At 39.3% G+C, this 26,412-nt stretch overlaps 1 protein-coding gene across 1 annotated transcript in view; it reads right to left on the reverse strand.

Annotated features, from left to right (window-relative positions):
• Window positions 1–266: 266 nt before the first annotated feature.
• Window positions 267–26,412, reverse strand: part of ed (hemicentin protein echinoid) — a 31,018-nt gene continuing 4,872 nt past the window's right edge. The window contains exons 2-7 of the mRNA XM_018543314.1: window positions 4,531–5,992; window positions 2,612–3,840; window positions 1,631–1,799; window positions 1,325–1,503; window positions 811–1,086; window positions 267–521 (exon numbers count right to left, since the gene is read on the reverse strand). Coding sequence (XP_018398816.1) covers window positions 367–521; window positions 811–1,086; window positions 1,325–1,503; window positions 1,631–1,799; window positions 2,612–3,840; window positions 4,531–5,992 — 3,470 coding nt within the window. The 3' untranslated portion in view covers window positions 267–366. The remainder of the gene's footprint in view (window positions 522–810; window positions 1,087–1,324; window positions 1,504–1,630; window positions 1,800–2,611; window positions 3,841–4,530; window positions 5,993–26,412) is intronic.

Here is a 26,412-nt window from a genome sequence, read left to right on the forward strand (position 1 = left end):
ATCGATTCGACGGACTGTCATTGGAGCTGGCGCGCCGTCTAGGCCGCTATACGGTGTTAACGCGTGACGATTCCTCACGTAATAGTCCTCTGCGGGTAACGACGGGCTACGTCCTAAACCTACGTCATACGCCGCGCGATGCGGAAAGTGATGCGGTGGATGCGTCGGAAGACCCAGTTGCGAAGTCGCCGTCGCGGCCGACGCGATCGGCGGCACGGAAGGATTTTCAAGGACGATCTCCATACGATGACGATGGCGGTGATAGAGATGATGCGGACGATGCTGCGTCACCGTATGGCAAACGGGGGCCTGCTGCTATAGCCAGGTGGTACGCGTGTTTCCGGCTCGTGAGCCGGTAGGCAGGTCTCAAACAATTATCTCTCGGATGATCCTACGCCTGTTCGGCGTTGAATAGCCGGATTCGAGGCTTTCATCGTACGAGAGGCTGGGCTGTTGTGGCGGCTTCGTGTCCTCGTCGTAATTCTCCTGGTACGGCAAACCCGACACGTCGTAAGGCGAATCTGTACGAATGATATAGCAAACGATTAATACGAAGGCAGAATTACGAGATTGCGGAAGAAGAGGAGGAAGAAGGTAACGGGGAAGGAGGAAGGATGAAACGAGGCCTCTCTGAATGTGGAGGAGGCACCGCGAAACAATGTAGTGTAGCCGCAGAAGATCGATGTAACGTACGATATAATCTATAACGCTGCAACCTAGCACGCACACCGGCAATATAGGGACTGTCATTAGAAGCTAGGCGAACTGGACGAAGGAGTCACGTGAAACGATCGTAAGGCTAATACCGACCGACGTGTTTCTGAGACTTGACGACGGTGGCGAAGGGCTCCGTGCAGAACTGCTGTCGGCTCAGATTATGGCTCTCCCTGTAATCCTCTCGTTGCGGGAGATAATGAGGGTGCGTGGGATAATCGGACTCCGTGGTACCGTATCCAGCGAGGTCGTACGGCTGGTTAACGCCGTTCGCAGCGGCGGATTTCATCTGCCATATAGAGTCCTGCGAATTGACGGAACCGCCGTTGTTGGAATTCGAGTAACTGTTGTCCATGTAGCCCATGTTCACACCTGAGGAAAATCGAAGAAAAACACATGTAATGTCTTTTTATACAATTTGGGAACTTTCCATTTGGTGACATAAGTCAAAAAAGTCAAAACAAACATCGTTTTGTGTTTTTTGGTATTCCATAAGTAACAATGGCAGAATACTTATGGAAAGCACTCTTTAACAGGTTTTTATAAACGTATGCGAGAGAATTGGAAGGGAAAAATTTTTTGCGGGAAAACTATTTTCTGCAACATTTACCGTTGATATTGTGATTGGGTTGATGATAACCGTATCCAGACTGTGAATAAGCGGGCGTCTTTGAATCTTCCAAAGCTAAGGCGTGATCCAGGCTATGCTCCAATGCTTTGTTCTCGGCATAATACGGTGGCGGTGGTTGGCTTTGTTGGCCGTTACCTGCTACGAGGCTCGGCCGGACGCTACAAAATAAAGAAAAGAATTCAATGTGAGCCGTGCCTTTCTCCACACTCAAGCCACGCGATGCGACATACTGTTTAGCCTGTTATTTTTCATTTACATTTACGAGCATTAGTTTCGAATACTTACGCATTCGTGTCCATTTCGTAATCTTTCGCCTTCGTCGCGTGTTTCCGCCGGCATCGGCAAAACAGTAACAACAAAGCCGCGAACAGTAGAAAAACTGCTCCGCTCACTATCAGGGCGATTAAAGTTGGCGTTCCGAGAGAACCAGCTTGCGCAATGTAGGATGGTCCAACTGCGGGAAAAAGAATGTTTGAATTGATGAAAATTTTCGACAAAGATACAATTTCTAAAATAAATCCGTTCTAAATATCTAACGATCCAACATTTTTCTAGTTTTATACAATATAAATAACTATTGAACGGAAATTGTTTAAGTTATTATTGTTTTAAAACATGTAGCTTATAAACTTTTAAAAAATTTTTGTATTATTAATAAGCTAGAGAAAATATAACTGTTAACTGGCACACACGTCCATTAAATTGAAAAATATAACTGCTTTCAAAATTTATTATTTAAAAAGTTTATATTTATAAAATTAATAATATTGAGAAAAGGTTCGAATAATATATAAAAATTAATATAATGTAACGGGCAACGAGCCAAATAAAAACAATAAAATTCGGAAAGAAACAAAGATAATATATTAAATGTACAATAATTTATATTTATAAACTACAAGAAAAAATATTTTTCGTCTGATGGAAACTTCCATTAGTAGAAACTATTCAACGTAATTTAAATGAGCATTAGTACAATTCTCAAAATATTTTTATTTATTATAAGACAATTTTTTTCAAGAAATTTTATAAAACTTTAACTCTCTCTATTAAGTTTATTAATATTATTGTTTTAATTGATCGACATATAGTATTGACATAAATCAATTATTACACCTTAAAACAACTTATCGACAATGCAATTTTCTAATAATTAAGAAACTGTACAAGTTTAAAAATAAATTTATAAATTTTGATTCTTTTCTCTCTCTCTCTCTCTCTCTCTTTCTTATAGTAATAATAATAATAATAATAACAAACACTTACTTTCGGCTTCTGTATATTCTCCGCATTTTTGCCGGTCGGCTTTGAGGCATAATCGAACTCTCAATCGGGGTTCCGAATCGGCCGCTTCGGGATCGTCCAATACTCCTTCTCTTTGAGTAGGCGCACTTCCGAGAACTTCGAGAGGCCACTCGTCGACGATACGCCATGAACTATCCGAGCCTCCGTCAAATTTCTCGATAGATGCCACCAACGTCAGGCATGTGGCACCCACGTTGATAGCGAGCGTGCTACTTTCCGGATCGAAGCTAACTCTAAGCGGTGTGGGTATTTTGGCTACTGCTGTGGTGGCGGTTACTTCGTCGGAATAATCGGAATGGTTCTTAGTGTTATAGACCTTCACCTTGAAGGTATAAGTCTGATGTTGCTCCAGATTGGTGACGTTGCACGGGTTCGATCGCCGACAATCAAGCTCGAGCCATTGACCTATTGGTCCTCGAGGAGGCGCACAATCTGGCGCGACTATTTCGTCACCACCGGCCACCCTTCTATATGAAACAAAGTACTTTGTGATGGGCAGGCCACCGTCGAAACCCAACTGCCACAAAAGAGTGACGTATGTGGGTCCGATCTCCATGGCGGTGATGTTGATTGGTTTCTCTGGTGCTCCCTTAGGCTGCAATCTGATAGTGGACGTGACACTACCTTGAGCATTGGCGGCGCGGCAAGTATAGTCACCGTAATCGGAATCGCGGATGTTGGTCATTCTTAGGACGGACGTATACGCGTCGTAATTATCGCTAGTGGTGGTAATTTCGTAGTGACCATCGCTGGAGGAGCCCTGAAGAGTCGCGGCGTTATTAGCGAAACTCCATTGGAATTCGGGCTTTGGCCATGCTTGAACCTTACAGGCAACCTCGGCGGTCTCTCGGAGATTGTAAGCCACTTTACCGTGCTGATGGAGAACTATGGGCTCGTGCTCTACCTTGAGCATCATCGTAGACTCGACTTTCTTCACTTCGTTCACGAAGACACAGGTGTATTTGCCGCGATCGCCCGCCACGATTTCATCGGTCTGCGGACGAGCATGACCCAGAAAACTCAGCGTGGAATTTACGGTTATTACGTTACCATGGCCCTCCGACGCCGTCGTAATTACTTTGTAGAGCCTCTCGTCGGCCGTTAATTCTTGATCGTCCTTCAGCCAGCGCACGCTAGGCCGCGGTTTGCCTTGCGCTACGCAGGATACTTGGAACGACGATTCGCCGACTCTGCGATAAGCAAGAAGACGTTGGATTATTAGAACGGAAGATATATTTTGTTCTACTCGCGAAGCGACTTTACTGTACTTATACTGCCGAGCAGCGCACAGTTCATGGAAGAAATATGTAGAAGAAAACGTAAGTAGAAGAAACGTAAAGTCCACAGACTTTCTACAATTACATCGACGACATTTATAGTACGACTTGAAGATTAAAGGACAAAGTGGATAAAGAAATACGTCACAGCATTGTAAAAAGCAAATTGTGCTCAGGGAAATAAATTGTTATTTCTCGTTGCATGTAAAATTAAACATCCAAAATGCGGAACATGTCTTTAAAAATGTTTATTTCAGAGAATAATCTTTTAAAGTTTTTTAAAAGCTTAAGAGTCGCAATATATTTTAAAATCAAACAATAATTATTCGTATTGCAATTTGCAAAAAATATTCTATTCAATAAAAATTAAATTTTTTACTGATTCAAAAAAGTGAGATTTTTTTTGAGAAAAATTCTATGGTAGTTCGTATTTCCACATTGACTCAAATTCAAAGTCAAAACGTTTATTTTAACTTCGTTTAAGTAAAACTTAATTAATTGCGAATTGTATATTTTCATATCTACGAAGACTCACATATATATTTTATTTGAAATTTTCCCTATAGGAAAAAAAAATGTCTATGCATGATTGTTTTTACTTACTTCCTCGTGACATGAGGCTGCAACTTAGTAAGTATCTTCGGCGGCTGGTGAACAGTAAGGTTTACCGACGCAGCCTCACCGATGCCGATCTCGTTGATGGCGTAGCATTTGTAGGTGCCCTCGCTACCGAGGTGCACCGAGTCGATCTCGTATTTCGGGCCGGATGGTGCTGGCACCTGAATCGAGCCACCTTCGCCTACCTTCCACCATTTGTACTGTGGCTCGGGGTAACCAGCTGGACTGGCCATACACGTGAGTATCACCCGCGAACCCTCGACGGCGACTGGTGAATCCGGAGTTACTCTAGCCGGGCCGGGTTTGTGCCGCACTCGGATCGTCACGGTGGAAAAGGCTGAATGATTCCTGCGTTCGCCGCCAGTAGGAAAAATCGTGTTCACCGCGCGACAGGTGTAGTTACCGGCGTGTTCCGAAGTGACACGAGTCAGTCGCAAGATTGAACCAGGTTGTCTAAATTCTGGTCGGCCTTCCCGCAGCCATTCAACCACAGACGGCTTCGGGTTGGCGGACACGTTGCAGTGAACGGTTATGCTGTCCTCCACATCAGCTACTCTGACAATGTCGCCCTCGATGGACACTGTGGGTGGATAGAGCACGTCCAGGGTCAATGGGGCCTCGACGAATTTACCGAGCCCATTGTCTGCCTGGCAGCTGTACGTGCCAAAATCCTGTAATGTCACCTTAGGTATCACATGCTCGAAGTTGGTGGCGACGTAAGCACCGCCACGCCACCAGCGTATCATGCTGACCCTCGGCTTTGAATCTACGTGGCATTTGAGAATCGCGGTGCCATTCACCTCGACCTTGAGCGGATTTTCCGGACCAACAGACACGCGTGGGAAGTAGTTGACGTCGAGTGTCACCGAGGCGTTCAGAGTCTCACCCTCGCGCATCGCTCGGTTTCTTACGACGCACCGGAAAACTGCTCGATCGTCCTCCCGCGTGGGCTGGATTATCAGAGTCTTGCCGGTATGCAGTAGGGTGGTATTGTTGCCACGGTACCATCTCACTTCTGGCTCGGGACTGCCACCGGTGGTGTTGCACGCCAGCTCCAGTGTCTTGCCTTCTGTGGCCAATGCGGAGACCGGCGATATCGTCGGCTGACCCGGCGCTCTCAACACCGTCAGGGTAATATACTTCCTGTAAAGGTCGACGCCGATGGTTGCGATCTTCACTCTGCACTCATACTTGCCGTTGTCGCGTTCGTAAGACACGTTCCTGATCTGCAGATCGTAACGGCCCTCTTGCAAGTTCAAGTAAACCTTGTAGTTCGGCGACATCGAGTTATTCTCGATCGCCGCATTGTCGAGATTGTTATTCGTGTGGGTCAGCCAAAACATTGTGACGTTTTTTTCCCGCGGTGGTGGGAAACGGCACTGTAACTGCACCGTCGAGCCCTCATGCGTGTCCATCTGTATTTCATCGGTGTGCGCTCCGATATGTGCTGAAACAAAAAGAGCTTGTTAAAACAACAACGAACATACCGAAACCGACGAGTATTTCAAAATCAACCCCCAATGAGGGAAAGATCAATATATGTACATCTTTCTTGAATGTACGCGTTTTAATATATAATATATTTTATGCATTATAACTGTAAGCGGTGTGACAGCATTAACGGACGATCGATCCGCGTCGTGGTAACCCGATAACCCGGTGACCCGATGAGAAAATCGACCGCAAGAGAGACGCTCGATGTGTAAGAATCGATCGGCCTCTCCATCGTCGTGCTTTACAGCCTCGCTCGTACACACATTTTCCATTAAGATGGAATAAATTCGCGAGCGCGAACAGCAGCGTTCAAACGCTACTGCGTGGGACTGTGATAATGGCGATACAAATTGCCTGTCAGGAATCAACCTAGTTTTTGGATTCGCACCGACTCTCCGCCGAGAGTTCACCTTTTACGCAATTAATGCCAAGCTGCGTGCCGTTTCGCCAGCGTTGACAATGCTGATTGTTGACGAATCCGTGCGTACCGAACATGATTAAAGCAAGTGAGAGAATAATACGCTGGCATTTAGCGACGCGAAAGACGTCAGATATTCGCGTCATGTCGCATTTACGAAATAATGAACTAGCGAAAACGGTTCGTCGCCAGCTACGGTTAGTCGCATTGCAAGCTGCGTGAATTCCTGTCTTTACGATGACTACGACGACGGCAGCAGCAACAGTATACCGTTAGAGAATATCCGGGACGTTGACATTCTCCAGAGAAATTGGTTTACCCTCGCTCGTGTTTTCGCCGTAAACTACCTAATTAAAATACGAAGAATGACGATCATAAAGATTAATTTCGGGGAAGAGAGAAACGCGGAAAGGTTGAGATAATTTTTTATTCAAAATACTTCAAATACTTTATATTAACGTTTATTACAATAGTTCAACTTTAATCCCTGTGTGTGCATGTCTATAGAGAGACATCATTGTAACGTGTGCTTCGACAACGAGCATTGAACAAGCTCGTTTCTGTGCTTCTCTCTCTCTCTCTCTCTCTCTCGCTCCATTTCTCTCTCTTTCTCTCTAAAATTTCACGCACTAAAATACATTTCATAAAAAATCTATTACGTATGAAGCTTTTATACACGAATAACCAATATGCGTTGCATTTGCAATGTCGTAATAAAGGATGAAAAATATCATAATACGGAAGCAATGACCATACAAAAAAAAATTTTTTATATTTACAAACGTATATTTAACAGTGCAAATAGTTATTAAACGTTTCCTATTTTGAAATAACGTTTATTTCGTGCGTGTGTGTGTAAGTATTTGCAAGTTGAAGTTTGATTGTTATATCTTTACAGAAGAAATTTAAAAAAAAATATCAGCATTCCAACGCTGTTTGTGTGTTTTCCAAGCGGTGGAAACAACACGTCATTCCCATCCACTTCTCCATCGCATCGTTACGTTTATTCAGTGGATGTAAATGGCAAAAATTACCGAATATGAATTTTCGGTAATATTTTATATAAATTAAAAAGAAAGCATATGTAGAATTCCGTTTTAATTAAAAAATTTAATCATAATCGAGGGTGAGAACAATGACATAAAATAAAAAGTATATTGTTTCAAAAATGTCATTGATGATTTCATTCGTAATTATTTAAACGACTCGAAAGGTCGTTTCAAATGTTTTCATAAATATTTAATGGTACAATTAACCAATTTAAATAAAATTATGCATTTTTTTTTATATGCGTTATCAATTTGTTCGTGGAAATATAGTCTCTGAATCAGTCGACGAAAAAATTAATCGAGAAAGAATGCGTATTATTTAAAATATTTCTGATATATCAATAATTTTTCGTACGTTATACAGACGGTTTTATCATTATAAAAATCGATTTTCACACATGACACAGCATCATAGCGGTTCTCTATCGTAACGTAACATCGAATGTCGACACAAATCATTGCGAAAATCGAATACCACAGCGCGGTGACGTTGAAAACTAATAGTACCGCACTGTCGCAACCACCAAATATCGCGATATTTATGGTGAACTTCTGATGTCGGTTGCCGTTAACCACAAAATTAACTAAACACCTTTTCTAAATCGACGTTTTTACAATAGACATTTAAACCTATGACACACGTAAAAAAGACGCAAGGCAGCAAGACATACAGAAAAAGAACGGTTTTGCTGAATAGATATACAGATTTAAAAATAATTTTGTTTTACTCATTAAAATAATTAGGTATTATATAATGTATATTATTATATAAATATATAATTATATATAATATAATTATTAATTATTATATAATTATTGATCTAAACAAAATTATTTTTAAATTTGTATGTAGCTAAATTTGCAGATAAATACTTTAGCAAAACCGTTCCGTATAAGTAATAAGCGAATCAATAAATAGAGAATGTAAGGAAATAACGTAAGCAATACTAAATTCAAATGTTGATTTATTTATCTACAGGAGACACGGTAGTAACTCGGCACTGAGACAAGTTAATTGTTTAAGACCCAATTTCACGATTCACAATTCATTAATTCTTAACCGAGGTTCAGTTAATTTTTCTTTTTCAAATTCTAGAGTTGGAAAAAAATGAGGAATAAATTGAACTTCGGTTTCTTAACTCTTATTAATTCTTATTAATGAATTGTGAAAGTGGACCTATATCTTGCCGTTTCAGTTATTCTGTATGCCACACAACCTTTATACGACGAAAAAAAGAACATACGGCGAAGTTTCAGTGAATGTGACGAATGTTGTTTTTTTCGACTGCTCCTATAGAGGAAACTCACGATATTCAACAATGAAGCTTATGACGTATGTTGCGGCGTATGTCTTGTTTCGTATATTCACGGTTTCGTATATTCAAAGGTAACCCTATGAGCCAGTTGGGTTGGTCTGTACATCTGCCTGTCGCGGACTTACCCTGCCTCGTCACCCACGAACTTAACCATTCACAAGCTAGAATTTTTGGCTTCACCCTTGAATAAAAATACAGAATACTCAATATATCGGTGCTGATAAAAGAACGAAATGCTTCAGAATTACACAAAGTAACGTAAGATCGAGAAGTAAAAATTTCTCCAAGTAGTTTCAAAGTAAAAAGAGAAGATATATCTAATAGACTCAATCTTATTTTATCATTTTATTGTCGAGAGAACGAAAGAGAGCGGAGATTTAAATTCTCTTCCACGAATCTTTGGGAAAATTTTTATATCGGAAATTTCTGAACGAAATTCGCCGTACAGTGAAATAAATCTTTTGACCTTTTACGACTTCTCAGGTGCGAAGTGGAACGTACTTCGTGCGGCAATATTCGTGGAGCACACGTCCGCATTATACCGTACTGTCGGCCACGAGGCACCATCGAATGGTGGAAGCAGCCGCACGTTTCTCGCCGGCGAACGTATCTCTCGTCATTGGGTCGCGTAACGGTAAAACCGCCGGTCGACTCGACTCGTCAACGCTATTGAGGATCGTCCTCTTCCGCCACGCGCCATTTTGTGTTTGGAAATGCTGGAGCATCCTGCCTCCTCTCTCTTTCCCTCTCTCCTGCTCGTATTTCGCGCAGCGACATTTATCTTTCCACTTTTTCGATTTATTTGTCTACGAGCCATTTGATCCCGCGTTCATTCGTTCATTTACCTGTCCTCCTATCCGTTCGTTTCCCGGCGAATTCGTTCATATATCCTTCGTCGCGGAGTGCGTTGTCCTATTATTTTACCTCGATCCCCTTCGCACCTCGTTTTCACAAAACTTTTCTTCCTTCTCACCACCCCTTGCTAATGTTCACTCCGGAATTCTGACTCGTGGCTGATGTTCGTTCTGGAATTCTGACTCGTGGTTTACCCGAAAACGCGCCATTACGATATTACATTTTAACACGTGAATAAATTCTAACAGTTGGCGATATTTAATCGAGCATAAAGGGAGATCTTCACAAATTTATCGCGGACGAATTACCGAAGCGATTCTCAAGCCATCAAAACACTCCTTTCAAATCTTTATGGCTCATGATAAAAAAAAAAACATAAAAAAAATAGTCATTATTATCTGTACGGTAGTCAATAATATATGACACTAAAAGTAACAAATCATGTTCAATTTTTTTGCACTTTACATAAAAATACACAGCATTACATCACTGTCGTATCAATATTGCGGCTTGAAATAACACCACTCTATTTTCGAAATAGAACATCGCAGTTTCGATTATTAGGCAGTAATGGATTATTATTGGAACAGCATTGATCACTGAGGCAACATTAAACCCGTTTAACGGTATCGGCAGTTTTTCCTTGGGTTTTTAAAAGTTGTGAAGGCTGAGGAAGAAAAATGAAGGAAGTTGGATAGGATATGAAAGATCAAGAGAGGAAGTTCTGCAAAATTTAATCATCTTTCGGATTTAACATTGTTCTTGGAAAGATCAATATGATTTAGAATATCGAGGCAAAAACGTTCCGAACTGACTGATATAAATGTCTAATGGCTCGTGTTTGCGAAAAAATGAGACTTTTTCGCGTGGCGGCCCAGATGGCATAACTGGTTTTTCGTTTCCTTCCATATCGATGCTTTGCCAAGCTTTTCAGGAAATTATGCCTTTATATATGATTTCTATATATCTCGCTGCTCCTCCCTTACTCTCTTTCTCTCTCGCAAATGTCGCGTCGATATGTCACAAGTGTTGCTATGATTTGTCGTCGTAAGACGCTTTCAGAACGATTTTACCGTTACGTTGTGTGCTCCGCGAACGAGTGAGTTATGTTGCCTGACAAAATCAACTTTCCTCGCCAGGTTATTCCGCTCTGTTCTACATTTCTTTCAAAGAGACTCTTACTTTTGCTTAAATCCATTTCTAACCAAGTTTCATCGAGAGAACCCGCTTAGGTTCTTTGCGTGCTCTACGCGTTGCGTGCACTGATTTCCTCGCGACAAGATATAGCCATTTAAAAATGGCGCATTAATCTTTTTTACCGTACTAGGATCGATCTAAGAAGTAGAGCAAAAAGTTACAAAGAATATCGGCGCTTTTACCATTCGTCATTTCATTCTCGTAGTCGCAGTTATATCGGCTCTTTTAATCGTTTATTCCCACAGCAGAACTTGTGTCATCAATATTAAACATCAGCGCGGTTTGAAGCTCGCAATTGAATATCTATCGGTGCATTTGACGTCATTACAAACAGAAATCCCGCAAATTTTATATTTTTATGAAAACTGTCCTCTGGTTGTTTAAAATTCAGTATCATTACTGATGTCTGCGACTGAAACTGGAGATATGTCCCAAATATCCCGTATATTTGCCGAGGTTTCTGCTTATGCTTGCGATTATGCGTGTTACGAGAAACGGGGGTGAGTAGAACCCCGGCGCCAACCCCTATAATATATCTCGTGCGCTTCTTTCGCCTTCCCTTCCGCTCTGCCCCTCGATTCCGTCGCGGTCCTTTCTTCGTTTTGTCTCCCCGGAATCGCCCTTCTCGTTATCATCCCTTTGTAGTCTTACTCCGCGGCTTTCCGCCTTTTTGTCAATTGCGCGACGGCGGATCTAAATTAAGGTTTTGCCCCCTACTGCAGGCGTCTTCTTTACTAAAACTTTCTCCCATAATGAATGCTTAACCACGAGGAACGATCGCATGTTGCTCCTCAATTCACCTAACGACGCGTTTGTCTTGCTACTCTCGTCGAAAGTATGACGAACTACGTGTATTGTTCATGCAACTCCTGCAAGAGTATCCTCTACTATAGTAAGTACTTCTATACATAGCAATATTATTAGCGTTCTGCACGTAAACGTAAAAGAATTGTCTTTTACCGTGCGTCAGATGTCAAGTAATAGGTCCCGTCTTTTATAGCTGAACCAGTGCACACTTTTATATTGAAGTGCGCTCTTTATATTTAAAGTAAAATACATAAAAGGAACAATTTTTTTGAAGTATCTAAAAATTTAGTTTATAGATACAGGTCGAAAATAATTTTGTTGGACTATCAAAGTAATTTATACACGTATATATAAGATGCTTAAGTTGATTGCTAGGATATAAATAATTTTTGCAATATATTGTCCATCACACGATTGAGTTTTCTACATAATTATTTCAACAAAATTATTTTCCGATCATCTGTATCTAGTTAGATTTTTTAATATTTCGCTGGAGTATCCAAAAATTTAGCTAGATGCAAATCTGAAAATAATTTCGTATAGACCTTTAAAATATAATTATATAGGACGCATCAATTAATTGCTAGATTGTTAAAACCTTTTGCAGCATTGTCATCAATGTTATTTTTGCAATCTAACCAAATTTTTTTTCAAATCTGAATGCAGCTTTAGACACTTCAGCAAAATCGTTTTTCTGTGAAAATAAAATAACAGTCCGTATACGTTCTCTATTACTATCCTACATCGTCAGATGGTATAAAGGACACGTTTAAATTTTATCAATTCGGCCGTGGCGACCGCGTTATAACGAGTCGTTCTATTAGTTCAGTTGTTATAGCAGCCGCACTTGTTGTGATGCGTCATATCGCGGCACGACCGCGGCGCAGATTCTGCGCGACACAGAATTCGAGGAGTATTGCAAACAATTTGCGCGGCGCGTGACGCTCGGTGGCGGTGGAACAACAAACTTTCGACAAATTAATGGCCCGATAGACGCAAAGCTATATCCCGGTAATCGATATTTATGGCTGCGTGCGCCGGCACAAATGAACAAAGCTGGCCGCGTATATCACCTGAGGGACGGGAGTAATTAAGACAGCGCGTAATGCATAACGGATAATTCGCGCGACGTTTGGACGGCTTCGCCGTCTCTCGTCCCGGAATGAATGCCGAGTGTCCCTATTCGATGGAAACTTTACGCACATGTGTTGGTATACACAGCGTGATCCACAATTATCGCACACAGTTCTTGAACTGGATATGAGAAAACAAGAGAGGAAAAAACGGCATTATATTATTTTCATTCTCACGATATCTTTTTAATTGATCGCTCGTTGCTTAAGTTATTATCACGAAACATTATCTCGGAAATCTACCGTTAATCCTCTGCTGACTGACGATGGATTTATTGAACCTACTCAATTATAAATCACTTTGTTAATAGTATCGAACAATTCAAATATCTTTATGTTACACATCTGCAAATTGAAATTATTTTTATTACACATACTAAGAAAAAAATTATTTGTTTTTCTAAATTATTTATTCTAAATTAGAAGTACATTTTCTTTTATTGGAGAATGTACTCAAGTCAAACATATTATATTTGACTTAAGTACGTATATTTTCCAACAAAAGAAATAAAGTCTACTAAATTAATTTAGTCAAATAAATCCTTCTTTTTCTCAGTGTATTTATTCTTTTTAAACAAGTTTACATCATTTTGCTTCCTTGAAATTAACCCTTCGTCAGTAAACTTGGCTTTGAATGCACAGTTTAGAAAAAAGTGAAATATAATCTAATTTCTATAATAGTAAAAACTCGTTGTAAAGCTTTTACAAATATGCAGAATTTTTTTCAAATTTCTATACGGTTTGCAATAGTATAAAAATTTGTACTGAAACTCAAAGATTTAAATTGCTGATGGCAAGTGCAAAATTCCATGATCAACGAAAGATTAATTAATGCCTTTTAATTAACATAAATTAAAGGCCCATCAATAAGACTTGACGTCACAGTTCCGTAGGATTAAAAAGATAAATATATTCTGCTTCTCTTCTTCTATAAATCTGAGACACCCTGTACACGTTATATAGTGTGGCATAACGAGGTTACGCGCAATACGGACTTGCGTAAATACAGCTTAGTCATGCAGGTAACACCAACAATCGTACCGATCTCTCGTAGGTGTTCGATCATATGCATACACAGCGCACACCTTTACTCACCGGTGTGCCAATTGTGAAACTGTTAATACTGCATAATGCAAGATGTGGCGACACACAATGTGCCGTGTACGTAATAGGTTTTTTCGGAAGTCTCGTCCAATCCTCTGTAAGAAAATTGCTGCCGCGTCCCTGGAGAGAATGATAATGAGACAGAAAAGAATTACGGTACCGATAAAAATTTTAAATTACGATACAGTTACGGGAATTAATGTAAAAATGCGATAGGGGAATGTATTCGAATTGTATTATTGTTCGACTTCGCATTTGCATTCATACATTCGGAATTTATTTAAAGCCCTGAAAATTTGCCCAAAAATGGAGCCAGGCAAATTTCGAACGTTAAATTTCGAAATTAATCTCCGAAGGAACATGCGGCATATTAGTTTGACATCAGACCGCACGAAGTTCAAGTGACTCGATAGTAGTCTACGAGTAATATGAACATCTCGCTAGTTTCGCTGAGAGAGAGTATGAATTTCCAAGACGCGCGTTGCATCATTTTAAGACAACCGCTCGATATTCCAAGACACTTTGTGCAATATTAAGAGGACACTGGATTAGTCAATTGGCGTAAGTAAAAGCGGTCGTGAGCATCGATCGTTTATCGTGGCAGCCTCTGGGCAAGAACAATTTCGATGTGAAGGCAATTTCTGCGACGTGTTACTCGGGCGAACTGCGAAAAAGTTGTAGAAATCATTATCTCGTGGCAGGCGATAAAGGAAGCGATCTACAAGAACGCGCAGATAGAACTTCGGATAACGGACGTTTACGTGACTTACAGCGATCTTACGAGCGTTATCCGCCAACCAGCGTGGAAAAGGAAGAAGAAGAGTTTAATATCTTTCGTATTTAGCTTAAAGCACAATACGAGGAAAGCTTGCGCCGTTAACGCTTTGTATTTTTCTCAGTCGGGTTTGCGCTTTTGTGCACCTTGTAAGAATGAAATTACATTATAAGTTATTTGCTTCACACTTATCTTATTATTGGTTTCTCGCGATATTGATAATTCCAATTGCAATTGCCTTCTTAAATATACCACTACCACTGAGAAGATGATGCATTAAGCAACAGCAGTCTGAATACAAGAGTAACCTTGTTTATTTTTAATAACAATATTAACAAAATAATTAATGTTTTCAAAGAACATTAATGCATTTTATTAATGCAGTTACATAGAATTAATAAGATTATTTTCAATTAAACTGCTAATATTGTTAATGCATTATTTTTTTCTTCGTAACATTATTTTTCCGTGTATATAGTTACATCTCACAGTAATATTAATTTGCGTTAAATTCCCCGTAAAAATTAGTCAGGAATCTGCGAATGATTTTACGTTTGAAATTTCGTTCGGTTTGCGTAGAACGTATTCTACTTGTTAACGGAAACTGTTTCACGTTCAAAATTTGCCTGTCTCGCGTAGGAAGTGAAATTCAACACGTTGTCGAAGGAATGCCACGTGGTGTCGTGTTCCGAACGCAATCCTACTGTGATTTACTGTCGCACAGTTAAAACCGTGGCGAATGTTGAAACGTTTCCTGCATTGAGAGTTGCCGCACTAAATTGGCTGTAGAAAATCACGAGAAAGATGCAAAAAAAAAAATTTCAATGAGAATGACGGACTGTTATTCAATAAAATCAGCGCTGCATTGAAAACTCGACGTGTGTTTTCACAATTCTCTATATCGTAACATATACCTTTATTTTTTTCTATACACATAATACATTATATTTAATAATTAATTGCATTTTCAAATATCCGATAATTAAGTAAACGTCGACGCGAATGAAATAAATACATTTCCCCGAGGCGCTTACTAGATCTATGAAATATGACGGAATTAAGTTCCTTTCCTCCGCATTTTGATTCCCAGTGCCGAGTGAATGTAACTATCGAGTTTTAATATACTCTGGAACCCTCTCTAAATTTATCTTCTCAATGCCGCCCGGGAGCTCGCGAAAACGGCGTCAGCCTCCAGCGCGCGACCCGCAGGTTTGGTTGCACTAAATCACGCGAAAAACAGACGGAGGGAGAGGCGAAAACCGTCTTTCAGCGTTGGTGAGAGAGCCGCGCGAAAACCGCGACGCTCGGAGGAGAGAAAACCGACGTGTCGCAACGTCGTTGCCGACGTCGGTCGCGTTGCACCGGTGCTCTCGGCATGCGCCAATTAAGTCTCGCAACGTGAGAGGAAAGAAAAGACGCGCTCTCGAACGACGAAGGTATATGAAGACGTTCGCGACTTCGGCAATGTCGCAGTGCATTGCGCTAATAAGGAAGCGCGGTGATGATGTACGCTCGGCGTACTGTTTTCCCGGATAGATTTACGGCCTGGCGGACAAAAGATCGCGACGAGGATGCGCAAGACGAGAGAGCCCGTGAGGAGCAAAAAGGGGAGTATGCTTCAGGACGTAAACTCGCCTGGTGTTAGGCGAGTGTATAGTATAGTTATACTCGCGACCGAGACAAAGCGAAGGTGAGTCGCGAGGACGCCAGATGTCGAGACGGTACTGTCAACGTTTCCCTCGGTCGCGTCGCGCGATCGACGTAATCTATATACGTGTCTCTCCTCTAAAGTGAGAAAAGATGTTTCGTCACTTTGCGACTTTACACCTGAGCTTACATTACGAGCAAGAACTGACGCGCAAAAAGATGCTCGAGCAGTCGAGAAATATTTTCGTCCGTCTTTTAAATTTGTCTTTACGTCGCGAAAAAAATGTATACAAATCAGTTGTATACGCGCGTGGTTTTTGTGTCAGACGTTAGTGATGTTACGGTGACGATGAAAGGCGTGTATTTTTGCGGAAAAAAGTTAAAGTGCATAAAATCGTTCAGATAAAAGTAAACAGTTTTTGACACGTTCTGCTAACGTGACTCGTCATCACCTCTTTCAATACCTAGTCTTCCATCTATTTGTTTATCTACGAATTTGTGTGAATATTATAGATTTTATAAGATTACTTTATCATAAGAGTATTTTAAACACTTGACTGGTATTTGAATTGTAATGAATAAAAGATTCGATCTAAACTTAATTTTCATTCCACATTATCGATAATCTCTGGCGAAGGAAAAAGATAAATACATAAAATCGTTGAGATAAAAGTAAATAGTTTTAACGCATTTTGTTAACATGGTTCGTCATCGCCTCTTTCTTGTCGTCCGTTAATTTGTCTAAGAACTTGAACATTATAGATTCTACAAAATTACTTTATCGTTATGACCTTAATTATTTTAAATACTCGACTAGTATTGTAATGGATGGAAGATCTAAGATAAAGTTAATTTCCATCTCACGTTACCATAATAAGAGCAGAAGAAAACCAAGGTCGAAATGTATTCGACTTTGTATACACTCGTTACTATGTAATTATTAATACATATACACAATAATATTCACGCAACCATTAACTGTCTGCGTTGACTCATATAAGCTTTCTCTTACCTATTATATGATTCTCAAAGTCTTAATATAATTGTTATCTCAATTTAAATAAATAGTTTTTAACCGCGCGTATGGATATGAATAGAATATGAAAGAGAAAGGGACAAAGAAATAACGTGAAAATTACTTTGCGCTTCATCTATATGAGAATTTCCTTAATGAAAATCGTATATCTGCGCTGAAAATTTCGAGCGCACGCTCGTCGAACGGCGAAGTTGTTCGAAATTCTCACAGTCATTTCTCGCACCGATGGAAACCGCCCCGCACCATCGTGCGGGCGCTATAGGGATCACGATGAATTTTCCGCTAGGAATATTATTCTCGCCTGCAGGCGGACTGGCGCAGCAGCAGCACGATACTACGGAGGAGTACAAACACAATGAATGATCGACGACGACAATTCGGGGATTTTCGAACACACTTGTGAATCTATCTGGAATACTCATCTAGCGTCAGGCACACGCTGGAATGTATTTGAATAAGCGACGGAAAGAAGTATAATGAGCCAGGGAAAACAAATTAGCGTTATCGGCTGCGATCGGGATGACGAATTACACGGTTTGGGCGAAAGGGTGCGAGCCTTTTGCTCACGCTACCGTCTAGAAAATTATCGCCAACGGATCTGTCACACAAAACGGCAATCGTGTTGTACAGTTTGCTCATTGCCGTTAATTGCATTAAATCATTATCCGATATTTGGGCGGAAAGGCGAGGGGTGTGTAAACCACAAACCAAAAATATGTACACTAATTCGGTAATGCCTGGGTTATTAGATAATAATTCCCAATAGTAATATGCAGTAATACAAATTAACAGCGGCGATTATATAGTTTTCAAGCAATTTCTATGACACGGATAGCTAACGGTATGAATATTATTTGATATCGATCTTCGAGCTATTTGTGAAACCGTGATATAAAATTGTGATATGTGATTATCCTATACGATAGGTATCTTGTGAAATTTTAAAATAAACGTCTGGTGATTCAATTACGTCGTCTTAGAACATTTTATTTTTAATCGTTTGTAGTTTCGCAACTACTATTATCTCGGTCAAGGATACATTGAACGTACGTATCTTTTTTAATTAAAGGAATTATTGAACGAATTGTAGATTTTTATATATTGTATTCAAATGTAATGTAAAAGGTCGGTCATTCGAAAACTAGATCAAAAATTGTTTTCATGAGAAATAAATTTGATATAGAAAAAAAATAATTAAGGTAAAATAAAACATTTAAATTTTATAAAATGGTAAATATAAATATTGACCTTATTTCGAACTGTATACATACATCTATTTTTAATTATGAAAAGTATGAATTTCCCGTCACTTTTCGCAAAGATTGCATACATCCTTGTGAGGAAAAGTTCGAAGATCCAACTGTTAATATTAAAGTTGAGGGAAGTCTCTTACGCGACACCGTAAATTCTGTAAACCTCATTAACGCGCGACGGTTTTTGTCGGAGCTGATACACTCGCGATAAATCGCGGCAAGTCTGGCAACAACGAGCATAATCGCGAAGCGAGGAAAGTCGAGCGGTCGTGCGATCTCGATCGGCGATTACGCCGGTTTAAGCTCGTTTACGTACGCAGGGGGCGATAAGCGATTGCCCGGGCGGGCACGGCAATTTTTTCGCATTAATATGCCCGCTAATGAATGCACGCGATATATATACCCTTTTCTTTTTTTATCCAAGACGTCGTCTCGCATGCGGCACGCGACGGATTAATGTCGTTGCCTCGCATACGCGCGTCTGTGTGTGCTCCCGATTAATACTGCACTCTCGTCGACGTTCCTGAATCCTTACGTTTCGGCGGTTTATACGACCCTCCATAAATCAATTCACCATGGCAATTCAGACCGCAGCCCGACATGGGGATCGTTAACGATTAGGATAAATCTTGCGAGCACCCCCCTTAGATGGGCGCGCTGATATATCTATTTATATGTATTACATAAAAACTTTAACATTTTAATGGAATTTCTTGCTTCTTCTCTCTGAATATTATGAGTCGGTGGAAATAAAGTTTAGCATAAAAGTTTTAATTTTCTCCATCATAGAAGTACAAGGAAGACTAGGGCATAAAATAATTGGATTTTAAGCCGGACTTCTTGCGCGAACTCTTCCCGTGTGTATTTTAAAGCGGGGGAAAAATAACTTGTACCAATATATTCTTCTCACAATACGACCTACATAATGTCCTTTACTCGTATAATGTGTTGTTTATCAGAATTATGCTTTCTGTGTGCGTGCGGCGTATCAAACCGTGTAAACGAATTCTCAATCGATTTTCATTCACTCTTGTGCAAATATATGAAATTATTTTGTTACAATTAATACATCCTTTCCAGCCAAACATTATACAATAATAAAATGAGTATAGCCAACTGTCGCGCTACGATCGTGGCATCGAATTCAGTGCGTGATACTCAATGCAGGACGCGTGTGTTGTAACATCCTGCAGTATTAATCGTGAAACGTGCCGATCGGCCTCTAACGCGAGGCCAAACAGCCGCGAAACGAGCACGAACGAACAAACGTCGGCACTGCGCGTAGTAAATACAGTCGACAGATATGTTGTTATTCATCGGTATTATTAACGTGACCGGCAGAAATCTTTATTTGCTTACATCAGTGTTTCTCAAATGCTCGTCTTGAAGATCCGTGTCGCTTCTCAAACAAAAGATTACGATAGCGTTCAAATCATACTAAAATAAATCGTGACCGATCGAAAAGTAAATTTTAATAATCACCTCTCTTTCTCTCTTGGAGTCGTCTTGATTTTTTGTTCTATCCGACATTCTAAAAAGACTTACGCGCTAACGGTTTCATTTATTGATCGACGTGTAATCATCATACAGCACACGTGGAAAAATTGTGTTAATGAGAAACTTAAGACAAAATCTGCATTAATTGTTTCAGCGTTAAAGCCAGCGAAGCACGAGAGATAACCCTTAATACATACGATTGTGTCATTTATATCCTGCGCATTTTTTTCCTTGAAATATTAGGAGCATTTGATTAAATAATGATCTCATCTTTTCTTTTCTTTCTTAATGAACACTAGAAATACTGAGCGATCATTATTAACCATTTCTATCTTTTAGATTAATATTATATATTTTTTTTTTTTAAGATAAGATTCCGAAATATTTTTCAATAATTATATCCTTTATACAGGGTTGAGAAGTTACTCTACATATCAAGTTAATTGTATAAGTTACCTCTTTTAGACTATTTTATACGTATTTTATTATAAAAATTAAGTACAAAAAGGGGTTAAGTATTTTACTTTTTATATTATATTTCATCATTTGCTCAAATTTTGTATTTTTCTAACTCTGCTTTTATACTGATGAAATAAGTAATATTTCTGGATTTTCATTACTTTTCTTCATTTTCGTAGTAATTTATTCGCTTTTGGTCCTTTTAATGCGGAAGAAATATATATATATATATATATTACTATTACTTCTAATAATATACAACTTTATAAATATTTTCTGAAGATTTAAATAATCGAAAGATGTGAAACTGTAATAAATCCATGTAAGACTTATAATAATTATAATAATTTTCGTAAAAATGATAAAAATTAAATAGGGACATGAATGATTCACTCGTAGTAAAGGAAAATTATCGTGTAAACAAAGGATTTGTATGTCTTAATCGCACAGCATTAGATCGCTCAACATGGCTTTCCTTTATCTCGAGCGCCTGTTTAAAAAGCCAGAAGCGAATACAGAAGCGATACAGAATCGAACAGGATCTCAAGGAACAAAGGAAGAAGAATATCGAAATTCTCGCTGCAGTTTCGTAGTCGCTCTCTGTACCATTCCGCTTGTTATGTCTCGCCACAATGTGACCGTGGGCTTTAGGTGTGTCCTCGCGTGGAAAATACAATAGGAAATTTCCTTCGTGCAACTATCGTCTTCTTGTAAGGTAAACTTTTCGCTTCGATAATGCCGCCGCAGCATCCGTACGGTTTCTCGACACGCGTCGCTTCTCTTGGCAGACGACTCGCACATATTCTACTTCACCGAGGCGCGTGCCGTTAATGGATTTTAGTTATTTAGAAAACTCGGTTTATAAAACCGGGTTTGTACACTGCCGCTTGTTTGTATGAACGACCGCGACGAGGAGCGGAAAACTGTACGTGACTAGTGCCGATTCGACCGCCTTCCGGCATAATGCACAAGGTTCTTCGAAGGTGTTGCCTCCGCAGTATTAACGAATATCTTCTCTCGCTCGTTTCTCTTCTTCGCCATCTAAACTTCTTCCCGAAGCAATAAACGTGAAGAATTTCACCTACGGTGCATTAACCCTTAAACGCCTCACTGCGGGAACAACACGTTGGTTGGTGTAGGATACCGGACACAATTCGATTGTTTTACAGGAAGAATGATTTTGTTGAAAAATCTAAAAATTTATCGTGCTTTATTTAGCCAGATACAAATTTGAAAATAATTTTGTTAGATCAAAATAATTATGTAGGAAACTCATACGTAATGAGCAATGTTGATGCAAAAATGTTGATGTTTCACAACAACCAGCGCTCTCTACTAATAATTATTTTTAGATTTATTTTCAATTAAATTTTTAGATACTTCAACAAAACCGTTCTTTCCATGTTATAACTTTCATCAAAAATAAACATATTGTAAAATTTGGTTTTTAATCGAAACGCTAGATATTCGGGAATAACGGCACAAATGTATGTATTTTATTAATAAAAAAAGTTGAAAACAATAAAAAGAGGCATTTAAGAGTTAAATGACGCAGCATTAAATAAAACTAGTTTTAATGTAAATGTGGTCGCGTAACGTTTATAAATAATGTAGTCGCAAATTCATGTTCTTCTCCTACGCAAAATTTATTGTTTGTGTACATCATGATATGATGTTCGATATATAAATGCTAATATAAATTACTGTTTATTTCGTGTTGGCAAAATGAATATAAAATAATTATAAGAACGTCAAGTATTCATGTCGCTGAAATATTCAAACGAGAGTATTATATGATGCTACATGATATGGAGTGATATGATAGCGTAGTATGAAATTAAAACTACATTGTATTACATGCATTATGCACGCTACAAAATATATGGAGCGAATCTATACATTTAATGGCCGAACATTCAAAATCTTAATATATATGGCATAAATTTATTTATACATTTCACGAATTCCAAACTGGTTGTAGTTAAATTTCGTTTAGTTCCTCTCCCTTATTTTTGATTTAAAACGCAATCATATGTCCGCACGCTCATCATTCTTTTTTTTTTTTTCGAAATTGACACAATCATTGTGACAGATTTTTTAATATTTAATATCGATTATTATCAACTAGTCCGGCGGCAATAAAAATACATACAGTTATTTCACCAGGACCAATTAACGACTAATTATCTCTTTGATCAATCAAATTACCTTTCCGTTAAAACGACATTTATTCGAAGAAAACTTAATTTAAAGCAATTATCATTTATTTATCAGAATAAACGTTACTACGTTAGAACGTTTTCAATTTTTATAACAACTTGCCGAAAGAGTAACCCTTCAGCTCTCAAAAAAGTAGTGATGTTTCATGACCTACAATCAATCTCCGAGTTCTTTCGACATGTACACGTTTGCTTTCGCGACACCCCGTACACGTCCACGCCCAACAGCGCCTGTGGGTACAACATAACAAAGCGAAACGCGTTAATGTCGGCGGCACGGCAATAACAATACGTCGCCGCGCGCACAGCCGAACCTTATTTCACCGCGTCGAATATCATCGCCGTAGGCTTTTCTGCACCGCGTGCTGCTACGCAATATTGGCTCTCATACGTCCGGGCAATATGACGATGAGATTCGCAGTCATAACGTATATATATCTATATATATATATATATACGTGAAAAGCGCCGTATCCCTTCAACGAAAGAAGCATATACTGACCAAACGCGCGTAGCCCTCTTTCTCTCACCCTCGCTTTCGACGCTTTAAATGCGATCATACACCAGCACGCTCTCATCGGCTTTCGGCATCGACGGACCATCGGCCAGATGGTATAGTATAAAGCAAGATGTATAAAGTGTCATAGAGCGAGTCGCCCGCTTTCTATCAATCATAAACGCTGCAGCTATTTCGAGAGAGGATTAATGATTTTAAAAAAATATTTTATATCTAGATTGTGTGAATAGAGAGAGGAGGAGACAGAACGAGAAATTTTGTAAATAACTAATCGGAGAAAAACGGTTTTTTAAATTTAAATATGTGAAAGAATTTCACCATATATATTTGATCTCGTCGAATATTCGGATTTTTATGTTTGATTTAATACTCGTGAAAAATTCGTGATTGCGCGAGACAAAGAGTTTGTGGTTTAATATCTAATTTTTTTTAAGTACCCGTACTCCGCATGGAAAATACGAGGTTTCTAGGGGCGGCTCAGTACGCATCGTATGACAAGGCCCGCTTTTTTTTTCTCCGCTGCGGGACGTAGCCGCAAATGTTGAACGGCTACTCAATACTACAGTATTCGACCTTTGCAATATCTTCTCGTGCGAAACACGGTGAAAGTTGGGAAAACTGCCTCTAATGTTATACGGCCCAGCCGTTCTCTCTCGTCGGACCGGCCAACTATTGGCGTACGCGCGCGATGTGCGAAACGATTTGAAAACGGGTCGGATACGGTATATTTCTATCTCTCTCTCTCTCTCTTTTTTTTTCACATCTCAACGGTTTCGGCCCCCGGGTGCGGACCGAAATAATGCTCCGTACGTGCGTGCGCGTTTACCACCGACAAATGCGCTCTCGTCCGACATCCATTCCGTTTCCTGCCTTCCTTCCGTCCAGTAATATAAAGAATTAATTACACTACCGTTTCTCCATTTCGAGATACAGAAACGTTGGCTGGACCGACTGTAGGTGGTAGACCTGCTCAGTGAAAATATTTAACTCCCGCGTTGGCGCGAGGTGGATAAACCGTACAGCAGAAAAATCTTGCAAAAGTATCTAAAAATTTAGCTAGTTACAGAGACCTGAAAATAACTTTGTTAAACTATTAAAATAATTTTATAGACATCCTCAAGCATAATGAACAATGTTTAAACAAGTGTGACCTTTTAGCAATCAGTTTGAATGTCTTATACAATTATTTTGATGATACAACGAAATTATTTTCAACTCTGTGCTTATACAGCTAATTTTATATACTACGGCAAAATTGCGTCTTTTCTGTGTGTATTCTTTTCCGCTGAAGGAAAGATTTTGCGAAGGTATCTAAAAAGTTTGTTAATTACAGATCTGAAAGTTATTTTGTTGGATTATGAAAATAAATATTTTGTACTTGACACTGAAGAGAACTTAAATCTAGAGTCTAAACATTTGCAATACGTAGCAGTATTTTGCAACCGAAGTTTGCTAAATACATTCCAATGGTTTGCAAATTGTATTTTACCGCTGTATAAATAAATATATATATGTATATACAATTTACGTATTAACACTCGCGAAGACTCATAGACATTTTTGGATTTACTTTTGCACAGTCACAAAATTAATTTAATTTATTTTTTAGAATATCTAGTTCTTCAATTGTTAATACAAAGCTTGTCATTCATTCAATCTAGATTTAATTCTTCCTCTATATTTAACATCATTTATTTCCTCAATCAGGTTTTTATATTTGTAGTGATTGTATTTTCAGTTTTTATATTTGGATTTATGGATGGAGGATTTTAAGCTAGCAACTGTCTCACTTTATTACAAATGAACACTGAACACTAAAGGGAACCCAAAAACCAGGTTGTGAAACGTTTGCAACTGCGCCTTGATTATGCAGACATCAATTATTGTAATTATACACAATAATTTACACGTGAATATAACTGCGTTAGCTCTTATAGGCTTCTTTTTAATTTTTCATTATTATTCCAAGAGCTTTGCTTAATTGAATTTTTAATTTATTTTAATTAAGCAAAATAATTACGTAAGAATCTCTAGCATGTTGGGCAATTTTGTAAAAAGTTTTGACATTTTAGCAACCAGTTTAAGCGTCCAATATAATTTATTTTGATAATTCAGCAAAATCATTCTTACCGTGTAGATACATGGCGGTAAAATGCAATAATGCGAAAGTGATCAGAATACCAAAAATCCATGAATGATATCGAAACGTACGTAACGATAGCCCCAGGCACCTTCACTATAATCCTTAATCAGATCGTCGGTTATCGTTCCTAATCCTGATTGAGTGGAACCGTTTGTCTTGTTCGTATTACGAGCTCACGTGCGAATTAGAAGAACCAAAGAACCATTAATTAAATCGTTACGTCAGAATGAAAAAAATAAAACGTCATTTATTACAATTTTCATTTTTATATTCAGCGGTTAAAAATTTTCCTGCCGAGATTACCTTCGAATTAAAATAGCGTTACGATGGAATCTACGCGCAGGTTTTCCTCTCTACTCCAAGGAATTGGAAATAAAGATAGATAAAGCGTAATAAAGAGCGTAATTCTTCGCGTAATCGCTGCATACGGAGTAAATAATTTTTGATTTTGGCCCGCCCCCGCCATTCGTGGCGAATATAACTCAGGGTTACTTGTCGTCTGCGACGACAAGAAATAAGAGGTCGTTTACAAAAGCCATTAATCGCTTATGTTTCGCGCGCGCGTCCGCGAGGAGAAGAGGTACGCTGGCACCCTCCTGTGTGCCATTAACACCGAGACGCTCGTAATCTTCTTTTCGTAATGCAACAACGAAGAGGTAACGGCGCTCTCGCACCTGCGTTGCAAGAGCGCGAGAGCGCGTTAAAGGAATGTGCGCCGCAGAAAGCGTCGTCGAAATTTATCGAGTGGACAGACAGCTTAGAAGCTCGGCGGGGAAAGCAGCGGCAATAAAAGTGGGAAATTTATTAGGTCTGCCGCAAAGACGTCGATCGATTACTCTCGGTATCCACGTTGCTTTAAATAAACGCTTGTCGCCCGTAAACGTCCGCCGATCTTCCTGTAACTGACTGTCTTCAACGAAATATCTCTTTCCCGGAGTCTTTTTTTTG

This window comes from Cyphomyrmex costatus, unplaced genomic scaffold, assembly GCF_001594065.2.
Source record: "Cyphomyrmex costatus isolate MS0001 unplaced genomic scaffold, Ccosl1.0 scaffold112, whole genome shotgun sequence".
Taxonomy (NCBI): Eukaryota; Metazoa; Arthropoda; class Insecta; order Hymenoptera; family Formicidae; genus Cyphomyrmex; species Cyphomyrmex costatus.